Here is a 12,500-nt window from a genome sequence, read left to right as displayed (position 1 = left end):
TGCATGTGTGTGTACGTGTGTGTATGTGTGCATGCGTGCGTGTGCGTGTGTGTACGTGTGTGTGTGTGTGTGTGTGTGTGTGTGTGTGTGAGTGTGTGTGTGTGCTCGCGCTCTCGCTCGCGCACGTGTGTGTGTGTTCGCGTGTATGTGTGTGTGTGTGTGTGTGTGGGCGCGTGAGTGTATGTTGCACAATGTAGGACTTGGCGAAGACGTCACATCAGATAAAAAAACTGAGAAGACAGAGGTGGGGGTAAAGAGGGTGGTAACGGGGGCCTGGGGGTGGGCACAACATCATATATCTTTAAACCTCACCTTTTGTGAAATCTGTATGGACACACACACACACACACACACACACGCGTACACACAAATACACACATTTATCACAAAGAAAGAAACAAACACACACACACACACATAAAAAACGACACTCAGTCGTGTATGACTAGACCATCAGAACAGCATAGGAGACAACTTCTGTCTCAGCTGTCTGGGCCTGAACTGGAGTATAGTGGAGAAGGTCTTGCCCATATCATATGCACACTATCTTCTTGGCCAAGAGGGTTTTAGCACAGTCGGCGTTGAGGATGGTCAACCAGCCCCTAAGGCTGCAGTACTAAGCTAAGAGCCAGTGCAAGTTTGCCTCCTAGTTTTAGAGTCATAGTCCTTTCACAAAAAGACTATAGAGCTGTACATGACTTCCTATTGCAATGGAGAAACTTCTTCTGCGTTCGTGGGCTGCAACTCCAACGTTCACTCGTATGTACACGAGTGGGCTTTTACGTGTATGACCGTTTTTACCCCGCCATGTAGGCAGCCATACCCCGCTTTCGGGGGGATGCATGCTGGGTATGTTCTTGTTTCCATACCCCAGCGAATGCTGACATGGATTACAGGATCTTGAACGTGCGTATTTGGATCTTCTGCTTGCGTATACACACGAAGGGGGTTCAGGCACTAGCAGGTCTGCACATATGTTGACCTGGGAGATCGGAAAAATCTCCGCCCTTTACCCACCAGGCGCCGTCACCGTGATTCGAACCTGGAACGTTCAGATTGAAAGTCCAACGTTTTAACCACCCGGCTATTGCGCCCGTCGCAATGGAGAAACAATTGATCATACACACTCACACATACACACACATCCACACACACACAAAAAACACACACGCTTACACACACACACACACGCTTACACACACACACACACACTGACCTTTGTACTTCTCCACGATGTGCTCGTACTTGCCCTGGGTGGGGTGGGAGCGGTACAGTTCCTGGGCCAGGGTCCAGATCTGTCGCTCTATCCTCTCCTCCACCATGAACACTGACTTGGACAGCACTGCAATCATATATATATATATATATATATATATATATATATATATATATATATATATATATATATATATATATATATCAAGCCACGCCCCTCCTTGTCAAATCAACAACGCACAGATCACACCTCTCTTGTCAATCAACAACAAAACAATCGGCCGACAGACCACATCCGTCTTGTAAAATCAAATTAACAGCATACAGACCACACCTCTTTTGTCAATCAACGACATACGGACCACACCTCCCTTTTCAATCAACAACAAACACTCGGCAGACAGATCACGCCCCTCTTATCAAATTAATATCATACAGACCACACCTCCCTAGGCCCTTGTCAATCAACAACAAACAATCGGCTGAAAGACCACATCTCTCTTGTCAAATTAGCAACATACAGACCACACCTCTCTTGTCAATCAACAACAAACAGAGCACACCTCTCTTGGCAAACACCAACATACAGACCACACCTCTTGTCAATCAACAACAGAGCACACCTCTCTTGTCAATCAACAACAAACAGAGCACACCTCTCTTGGCAAACACCAACATACAGACCACACCTCTTGTCAATCAACAACAGAGCACACCTCTCTTGTCCATCAACAACAAAAGGACCACACCTCCCTTGTCAATCAACAACAATTGGCTGACAGATCAAATTAACATCATACAGACCACACCTCCCTTGTCGATCAACAACAAACAATCAGCCACCAGACCACACCTCTCTTATCAATCAATAACAAACGGTCGACAGACCACACCTCTCTGGTCAATCAACGACAACTGGTCGACAGAATGGGCAGCTAGCGCCCATCTTTGTGTTTACAATATCACTTCCTTTCTGCCAAGGCAAAAACACACAGACAGTACACAACAGACTGTGGAAATGCGAGAAGAAGAAGAAGAAGAAGAAGAAGAAGAAGAAAGTGTCAACGCTAGCTGGAAAGAAGAAATTGGGACGGATCGTCAAGGCACAGCAAGCACACAGGGGCACAAACAAAGAGAGCGATAGAAAAGAGGAAATTTCTAGCACAGGATTTCCAGAAGGTGGGCATGTTATTTATACTGAAAGGCCGCCAGCATCCCACAGGATATTATTTTCATCATCATCATTATTATTATTACCATTCTTAAAAGGCTGTAAGACGGGCGCAACAGCCGAGTGATTAAAGCGTCGGACTTTCAATCTGAGGGTCATGGGTTCGAATCTCGGTAACGGCGCCTGGTGGGTAAAGGGTGGAGATTTTTTTCCGATCTCCCAGGTCAACGTATGTGCAGACTTGTTTAGTGCCTGAACCCCCTTCGTGTGCATACGCAAACACAAGATCAAATACGGCACGTAAAAGATCCTGTAATCCATGTCAGCGTTCGGTGGGTTATGGGAACAAGAACATACCCAGCATGCACACTCCCGAAAACGGAGTATGGCTGCCTACATGGCGGGGTAAAAACGGTCATGCACGTAAAAACCCACTGGTGTACATACGAGTGAACGTGGGAGTTGCAGTCCACGAACGAAAAAGAAGAAGAAGAAGAAGAAGAAGAAAAAAGGGACAGACAGACAGACAGAGAGGAGGGATGGAAGGGGTGAGGCAGATTGAAATTTGCAGGTGTTAGCAACCCCCCCGCCCCCGCCCCTCCCCCCCCCCATGCCCCCATCCTACAACATTCCAGCCTAAGGACTGAGCACAACGGTAAGCTAGTATGAAAGGGCTCCACGCCACACGCCACACACCTCTCTCATCACATCCCCACTACACACAGCTCCTATCGAACTCCAGCCCCGTCCACAGTTCAAATGCCAGACTAAGTGACAGCTAGTTATCGCCCTTGTCTACAGCAGCCGCTGATCGCTATCGCTGGGAGAGAATCTACCGACTGTCAGTCAGTCAGTCTGTCTGTCTGAGCAGGTTTTGTGCCAAAATCTTTCCATTTCTTTAAAATGTACAACGTCCTGATTTCCCTATCTGTCTGTCTGTCCGTCTCTCTAGCAGGTTTTGAACGAAATCTTTCCATTTTTTTTAAAATATCGGATGTCCCCCAAAAAGTGAACCGCTTTTTGACAAGTATTTTCTCAGTGACAGAGAGACCGAATTCATTGAAAATTTTCACACAGTACCCTTAGGGCATCTTCAACAAGTCTGCAAGATATCTAAAAGTTCGGACACAAATTATGCGAGTATTGTCAATTTCAAAACAGCATGTCAAAAAATCCAATACTTGTCAAAAAGCGGTTCACTTTTTTGGGGGGACACCCGATATATACTGTAAATCGTCCTGAGTTCTCTGTCTGTCTGTTGGTACCTCTCCCCCCCACCCCTTCTCTCTCTCGAACATCACCACGTCCATAAGATTATGTTACCCCGTCGAAGAACTGATTTGTTTAAATCTAGTCTGTCATACTCAGGCGGTTTACTGTGGAATAATCCATCAGCCTGTCTGTCTCTGCATATGTCTGTGTGTAGGTCTGTATTTCTGTCTGTCTCTGCATATGTCTCTGTATATGTCTGTGTGTAGGTCTGTCTGTCTGTCTGTCTGTCTCTGCATATGTCTGTGTGTAGGTTTGTAGGTCTGTCTGTCTGTCTGTCTCTGCATATGTCTGTGTGTAGGTTTGTAAATATGTCTGTCTGTCTGTGCATATGTCTGTGTGTAGGTTTGTAGGTCCTGTCTGTCTGTCTCTGTGTATGTCTGTGTGTAGGTTTGTAAATATGTCTGTCTGTCTGTCTGTGCATATGTCTGTGTAGGTTTGTAGGTCTGTCTGTCTGTCTCTGTGTATGTCTGTGTGTAGGTCTGTAGGTCTGTCTGTCTCTGTGTATGTCTGTGTGTAGGTCTGTCTGTCTGTCTCTGTGTATGTCTGTGTGTAGGCTTGTAGGTCTGTCTGTCTGTGCATATGCCTGTGTGTAGGTCTGTCTCTCTGTGTATGTCTGTGTGTAGGTCTGTAGGTCTGTCTGTCTCCGTGTATGTCTGACTGTGTGTCTGTATGTCTCTCATCCCATCTACCTATCTCGGCCTCTTTATCTCTCTCTCATTCACTCCCCTAATCCTGTTTCATTTTGCCCCTCCCCCCCTCTCTTCCCCCCTCCCCTCCCACCTCCTTTATCTCTCTATCTCTCAGCACTACAGGACCTGGCTGGCTGGCCGGGGAGACAGATACCTTCAACAATTTCCAGACTCTCTCTCTCCTCTCTCTCTCAGACATCCAGGTCAATCAGACCTGACACTCAGAAGAGCACCTGCTACTGTACATCCCCTGATACACACAGGGTACAGGTCAAAAGGTCAAGAGGTCAGAGGGGAAGGTCAGAGGCTGGGTCAGTGTCACAAAAATAGCTCGGGGGGTAGGGAGGGGGTGGGGGGGGGAACCGCCCGTCAACGTCACTACACGTCACAGAGGATACACAAGAAGCTACAAGTAAGTGGTGATAAATATGTATTCACAAGTTTCCCCCCGAAAACGGAGTATGGCTGCCAACGTGACGGGGAGTTAAAGCTGTCATACACGTTAAAGTCCATTCGTGTATACGCAGACCACAAACGCAGCAGCAGTAGTAGAAGAAGAATAAGAAGTAGTAGAAGAAGAAGAAGGGGGAGGAGAAGGAGGAGGAGGAGGAGGAGGAGGAGGAAGAAGGAGGAGGAGGAGGAGGAAGAGCAGGAGGAGGAGGAGGAGTAAGAAGAAGAAGAAGAAGAAAAAGAAGGAGGAGGAGGAGGAGGAGGAGGAGAAGGAGGAAGAAGAAGAAGGAAGAAGGAGGAAGAGGAGGAGGAGGAGGAGGAAGAAGAAGAAGAAGAAGAAGAAGAAGAAGAAGACGACGAAGAAGGAGGAGGAGGAGGAGGAGGAGGTGAAGAAGAAGAAGAAGAAGAAAAAGAAGAAGGAGGAGGAGGAGGAGGAGAAGGAGGAAGAAGAAGAAGGAAGAAGGAGGAAGAGGAGGAGGAAGAAGAAGAGAAGAAGAAGAAGAAGAAGAGAAGAGAAGAAGAAGAAGAAGAAGAAGAAGAAGAAGAAGAAGAAGAAAAAGGAAAAGAAGAAGGAGGAGGAGGAGGAAGAGCTGGTATTAAAACTTTTTTTTTTTCATAATACAGCGAATTAGTCATATTTGCGTTTGGGATGAATGCCTCCTCATTTCTGGCACATATACATTGGACAATGCTGTGTCCCTTGTGGGTTACCTTTTTTTTTTTCTTCTTCTCATCTTTTCTGCCTAAAAAAAATGTAGGTCTTAATTAAGCAGTTGGAACCAAATGTGATTTATATTATTTGGTATTAGTTACATGAAATATGGAACATTTTTATGTCCCTCCGCACCCCCCCCCCCTCCCGCCCCCCAACTGGGTTTCCTGAAATAAACACGTCTTGTCTTGTCTTGTCTTGTCTTGTCTTGTCTGTGAAAGCCAAGCCCAGGTTGGTATCGAACATTGTCTGTTTATCTCTGTGCTGTTCCCGTGGCCCCTAGCGTTAAAAGGCCAGTGGCCTCAACGTAATTAACTCACTCAGTACGGCCAGTCCTCTCTTCTCCTCTACACAGACCCCTCGGATGTCCAGTGGGTGTCTGAATGACCCAACCTTTAGCTTCCGTCGTCAGAATTGTGGTTTTCTTTGTCAACATTCACCTCTTCAGTATAAGAGCCTTCCGCTTGTAATATTTTGATGATGGTAACTGGGGTGAAACGCTGTTAACGTCGTCTCTTTCGCCGTTCGTATGGAGAGAGTTAAAACACTTCGGTGTCCTTTCTGCGCATGTCTCTCTCTCTCCTCCCCCTCACTCCCCGCCCCCTCCCCGCCCCCCGTCTATATCTTTGTGTTTCTTTCTCTTTCTCTATCTCTGTCTGTCTGTCTGTGGTACCTTCTGCGAAGGGCCAGCGAAGTTAAGTGATATAAACATTTCGGTAGCCTTTATGTGTTTGTTTCTCTCTATTTTCATTTGTCTCTGTCTGTCTGTCTGTCTGGTACCAGTTACTTTAAAGGCCAGCGACCCAACGTAATGAAATGAAGACATTCTGGCATCCTTTTTGTGTCTGTCACTCTTTTTTCTTCCCCTGTCTCTGTCTGTCTGTTTGACACCCCTTTTTGTGTTTGTCTCTCTCTATTTTCATTTGTCTCTGTCTTTAAAGTTACTTTAAAGGCCAGCGACCTAACGTAATGAAATGAAGACATTTTGGCATCCTTTTTGTGTCTGTCACTCTTTTTTCTTCCCCTGTCTCTGTCTGTCTGTCTGTCTGTCTGTTTTGTCTGTCTCTTTGGCACCCTTTTTGTGTTTGTTTCTTTTTCTCCCTTTGTCCCTGTCTGTCTGTCTGTCTGTCTGTCTCTCTGGTACCTATGACGAAGGGCCAGCGAACTTCAGTGATAAAAACATGTTGGCATCCTTTATGTGTTTGTCTCTCTCTGTTTTCATTTGTCCCTGTCTGTCTGTCTGTCTCTCTGGTACCTATGACGAAGGGCCAGCGAACTTCAGTGATAAAAACATGTTGGCATCCTTTATGTGTTTGTCTCTCTCTGTTTTCATTTGTCCCTGTCTGTCTGTCTGTCTCTCTGGTACCTATGACGAAGGGCCAGCGAACTTCAGTGATAAAAACATGTTGGCATCCTTTATGTGTTTGTCTCTCTCTGTTTTCATTTGTCCCTGTCTGTCTGTCTGTCTCTCTGGTACCTATGACGAAGGGCCAGCGAACTTCAGTGATAAAAACATGTTGGCATCCTTTATGTGTTTGTCTCTCTCTGTTTTCATTTGTCCCTGTCTGTCTGTCTGTCTCTCTGGTACCTATGACGAAGGGCCAGCGAACTTCAGTGATAAAAACATGTCGGCACTCTTTAAGTGTTTGTCTCTCTCTGTTTTCATTTGTCCCTGTCTGTCTGTCTGTCTCTCTGGTACCTATGACGAAGGGCCAGTCAAGTTAAGTGATAAAAACATGTCGGCACCCTTTAAGTGTTTGTCTCTCTCTGTTTTCATTTGTCCCTGTCTGTCTGTCTGTCTCTCTGGTACCTATGACGAAGGGCCAGCGAACTTCAGTGATAAAAACATGTTGGCATCCTTTATGTGTTTGTCTCTCTCTGTTTTCATTTGTCCCTGTCTGTCTGTCTGTCTCTCTGGTACCTATGACGAAGGGCCAGCGAACTTCAGTGATAAAAACATGTCGGCACTCTTTAAGTGTTTGTCTCTCTCTGTTTTCATTTGTCCCTGTCTGTCTGTCTGTCTGTCTGGTACCTATGACGAAGGGCCAGTCAAGTTAAGTGATAAAAACATGTCGGCACCCTTTAAGTGTTTGTCTCTCTCTGTTTTCATTTGTCCCTGTCTGTCTGTCTGTCTGTCTGTCTGTCTCTCTGGAACCTATGACGAAGGGCCAGCCAAGTTAAGTGATAAAAACATGTCGGCACCCTTTAAGTGTTTGTCTCTCTCTGTTTTCATTTGTCCCTGTCTGTCTGTCTGTCTGTCTCTCTGGTACCTATGACGAAGGGCCAGCGAACTTCAGTGATAAAAACATGTCGGCACCCTTTAAGTGTTTGTCTCTCTCTGTTTTCATTTGTCCCTGTCTGTCTGTCTGTCTCTCTGGTACCTCTTGCGAAGGGCCAGCCAAGTTAAGTGATAAAAACATGTCGGCACTCTTTAAGTGTTTGTCTCTCTCTGTTTTCATTTGTCCCTGTCTGTCTGTCTGTCTGTCTATCTGGTACCTATGACGAAGGGCCAGCGAACTTCAGTGATAAAAACATGTCGGCATCCTTTATGTGTTTGTCTCTCTCTGTTTTCATTTGTCCCTGTCTGTCTGTCTGTCTCTTTGGTACCTCTTACGAAAGGCCAGCGACCTACAGGAATGAACACATTTTGGCATCCTTTTTGTGTCTGTCTTTCTTTCTCTGTCTGTCCCCCCTTCTCTCTCTCTTCCTCTCTCTCTCCGCTCCCGACACACACACTGACCTGACCCCCCCACCACCCCCTTCCCACCCCACTGATTAGATCACCATGTTGCCCACCAAAACAGTGTACCCTTGCTGAACCCTTTCACCATCGATCTGTCTGCTGGAAACTCCTTTGGGCTGAGGAGGAGTTAGAAGGGAAGGAGAGAGGAAGGGAGAGGGGAAAGGAAGGAAGGAAGGAAGGATGGGAAACTATCTGCCCTCTTTCTTCTGTCTACACATGTATGAACACACACACACACACACACACACACACACACACACACACACACACACACACACACACACACACACACATCCAACCTACCTCCCCCCTGCACCACCACACACTAACTCACCCACATACAAACCCACCCACCCAGACACACATATTTGTAATTGTATACAGTTCGCACACGTTTCAATACACATACACATTACACCTTTTATTTTTTTAACCCCCCCCCCCCCGTCTAAAATCACTCTATTGAACAGACGTTAAATTAATGACACACCCCCCCTCCCCACCCCATACACACACACACACACACACGCGTGCGAACTCACCACACTACACACACACACGCACACACAAACACCAACAAACAAAAAACACACCATTTTTTTTTACGTAAAGACAAGTGTCTTCTCCTGTGCACAAGGCAATGTCTCCCTTACACACACACACACACACACACACACACACACACACTAGTGCGAACTCACCACACTGCACCACCACAGCAACAACAACAGCCATGCACACACACACACACAAAAAACAAAAACAAAAAAACCGCAACAAACAAAAAACAAACCATTTTTTTTACGTAAAGACAAGTGTCTTCCCATGTGCACAAGGCATTGTCTCCCTTACACACACACACACACACACACACACACACACACACACACACACACACGTGCGAACTCACCACACTGCACCACCACAGCAACAACAACACTCACACACACACACACAAAACCCCCCCAAAAATAACACACCAACAAACAAAAAACACACCATTTTTTTACGTAAAGACAGGTGTCTTCCCATGTGCACAAGGCATTGTCTCCCGTACACACACACACACACACACCTCTTCCCACTGCCCAACCTCCACACCCAAACCTCTATGCGCGCACACAGACGTACCCCCCGCCCGCCCCATCCCGCCCATTCTCCCCCCCCCCCACCTCCCTGTCTAATATCACTTACCAGTGAAACTAAAGAAACACACACACACACACACACACACACACACACACACACACACACATTAACACCCACCCACAGCCATCCCCATCCACTCTCCCCGCTCACCACCCACCTACCCCCACCACCACCACCCCAACACCACCCACCTACCCCCACCACCACCACACCAACACCACCCACCTACCCCCACCACCACCACCCCAACACCACCCACCTACCCCCACCACCACACCAACACCACCCACCCACCTACCCCACCACCACCACCACACCAACAACACCCACCTACCCCCCACCACCACCACACCAACACCACCCATCTAACCCCACAACCACCACCACACCAACACCACCCACCTACCCCCACCACCACCACACCAACACCACCCACCTACCCCCACCACCACCACACCAACACCACCCACCTACCCCCACCACCACCACACCAACAACACCCACCTACCCCCACCACCACCACACCAACACCACCCACCTACCTACCCCACCCCCACCCCCACCACACCAACACCACCCACCTACCCCCACCACCACCACACCAACACCACCCACCTACCTACCCCACCACCACCACCACCACACCAACACCACCCACCTACCCCCACCCCCACCACACCAACACCACCCACCTACCCCCACCCCCACCACACCAACACCACCCACCTACCCCCACCACCACCACCACACCAACACCACCCATCTACCCCCACCACCACCACACCAACAACACCCACCTACCCCCACCACCACCACCACCACACCACCCACCTACCTACCCCACCACCACCACCACCACACCAACACCACCCACCTACCCCCACCACCACCACACCAACACCACCCACCTACCCCCACCACCACCACACCAACACCACCCACCTACCCCCACCACCACCACACCAACACCACCCACCTACCCCCACCCCCACCACAACAACACCACCCACACCACACCAACACCACCCACCTACCCCCACCACCACCACCACCACACCAACACCACCCACCTACCCCCACCACCACCACCACCACACCAACACCACCCACCTACCCCCACCCCCACCATACCAACACCACCCACCTACCCCCCACCACCACCACACCAACACCACCCACCTACCCCCACCACCACCACCCCAACAACACCCACCTACCCCCACCACCACCACACCAACACCACCCACCTACCCCCACCACCACCACCCCAACAACACCCACCTACCCCCACCACCACCACACCAACACCACCCACCTACCCCCACCACCACCACACCAACAACACCCACATTCCCAAATAACAACAGCCACAACCCTGAAATCAATCGACAATGAGGCCAGAAAATCAAAATGATTATCAAATAGTAAAGAGTGCTAACTCTCTCCATTCACAAGGTACACAACTTTCAAGTCAGTGCTGCTTACGCTACCGATTCAGCTAGCACACAGGTAAATAAAAGATACATTGGAACAAACCCAGACACTTCCTCAAAAAAGGAAGCGCCGGGCCTGTCCTTATACCGATCATCTGACATGTGCACACAGCACCAAAGACAGATGAAATGTGCTAACACAAATTGGCTTTTTATTCAAGACTAGGCACAACCTCTTTAATCCTGAATAGGGTAAGATAAGAATAACTTTATTATCTCCAACTAGAGAAATTTGGCCAGGTGCATTATCACAACATAGACACGAAAACACCATGCAGACCATAACTGTAAAACAACAACAACAGCTTTTATGAACATAACAAAGACACAAATGTAAAAATATCACAAACACCGTTTCATACATACATCCACACATTTCAGGTAATATTCTTAATGTTAAAACAGAAGGAATTAATGAACATTATTTTGAATATAATCATGAGCCTAGCCTACTATATTGCACATTGATAATAATAGATGAGTTAAGAATAACTTTATCATCTCATGAAGATAAATTGCATCAGGTGCGGCAAAACACAACCAGATAATCAACACACACACCCATCCCCCCACACCCACACGGATTACTTGATTAAACAGGAGTAAGAAACATTTGTTTTCAAATAAAAGTATTTGACGGGCGCAATAGCCGAGTGGTTAAAGCGATGGATTTTCAATCTGAGGGTCCAGGGTTCGAATCTCGGTAACGGCGCCTGGTGGGTAAAGGGTGCAGATTTTTCCGATCTGCCAGGTCAACACATGAGCAGACCTGCCAGTGCCTGAACCCCCTTCGTGTGTATACGCACAGAGAAGATCAAATACGTAGGTTAAAGATCCTGTAATCCATGTCAGCGTTGACTGGGTTATGGAAACAAGAACATACCCACCATGCACACCCCCGAAAGCGGAGCATGGCTGCCTACATGGAGGGGGTAAATAAACAAAACGGTCATACACGTAAAAGCCCACTCGTGTACATACGAGTAAACGTGGCAGTTGCAGCCCACGAACGCAGAAGAAGAAGAAAGAGGAGAAGAAGACGAAGAAGAAGGAGAAGAAGAAGAAGAAGAAGAAGAAGAAGAAGAAACAAAAAGCATTTGACATATTCGATATTTGACAATCAAACTCACCCTTCTTGCACAGGTCACCCCTCTGCTCGCACTCCTTCAGGATCTTCACCTTCAGCTCGTCCAGCTGTTCCGGGGACAGGGGCTTCTGGGCGTAGCGCCGCCGCCGGAGGGAGCTGCGACGCACGATGAATATGACGACCAGGATGCAGAGGACGAGGAGGATGGAGCCCAGGACCCCCCCGGCGATGATGAACAAGGTAGGGTCTCCCGTCTGCGCCTTGGGCGGCGGCTGAGGGTCGTCACAGGACAGGACGTCTGTTTGGGGGAGAGCTGGGTTTGTAGTTTGTATTTGTACTTGTATTACTCTGTTTTGTTGTTGTCACAACAGATTTCTCTGTGTGAAATTATGGGACTGCTCTCTCTCTCTCTCTCTCTCTCTCTCTCCCAAGGATGAGCTCTCTCTCTCCCTCTCTCTCCCCCCCCCCCTCTTTCTCTTTCTCTCCCAAGGGTGAGCTCGTTGCTACACTGACAGCGCC

General features: G+C 48.0%; 1 protein-coding gene across 1 annotated transcript in view; it reads right to left on the bottom strand.

Annotated features, from left to right (window-relative positions):
* Positions 1-12,500, bottom strand: part of LOC143302016 (uncharacterized) — a 143,681-nt gene that overhangs the window by 12,295 nt on the left and 118,886 nt on the right. Inside the window, exons 5-6 of the mRNA XM_076616502.1 lie at positions 12,025-12,279; positions 1,217-1,342 (exon numbers count right to left, since the gene is read on the bottom strand). Of these exons, the coding sequence (XP_076472617.1) occupies positions 1,217-1,342; positions 12,025-12,279 (381 nt within the window). The remainder of the gene's footprint in view (positions 1-1,216; positions 1,343-12,024; positions 12,280-12,500) is intronic.

The sequence above is a fragment of the Babylonia areolata genome, chromosome 28 (assembly GCF_041734735.1).
Source record: "Babylonia areolata isolate BAREFJ2019XMU chromosome 28, ASM4173473v1, whole genome shotgun sequence".
NCBI classification, from domain to species: Eukaryota; Metazoa; Mollusca; class Gastropoda; order Neogastropoda; family Buccinidae; genus Babylonia; species Babylonia areolata.
This window is presented reverse-complemented; position numbering and strand designations above follow the sequence as displayed.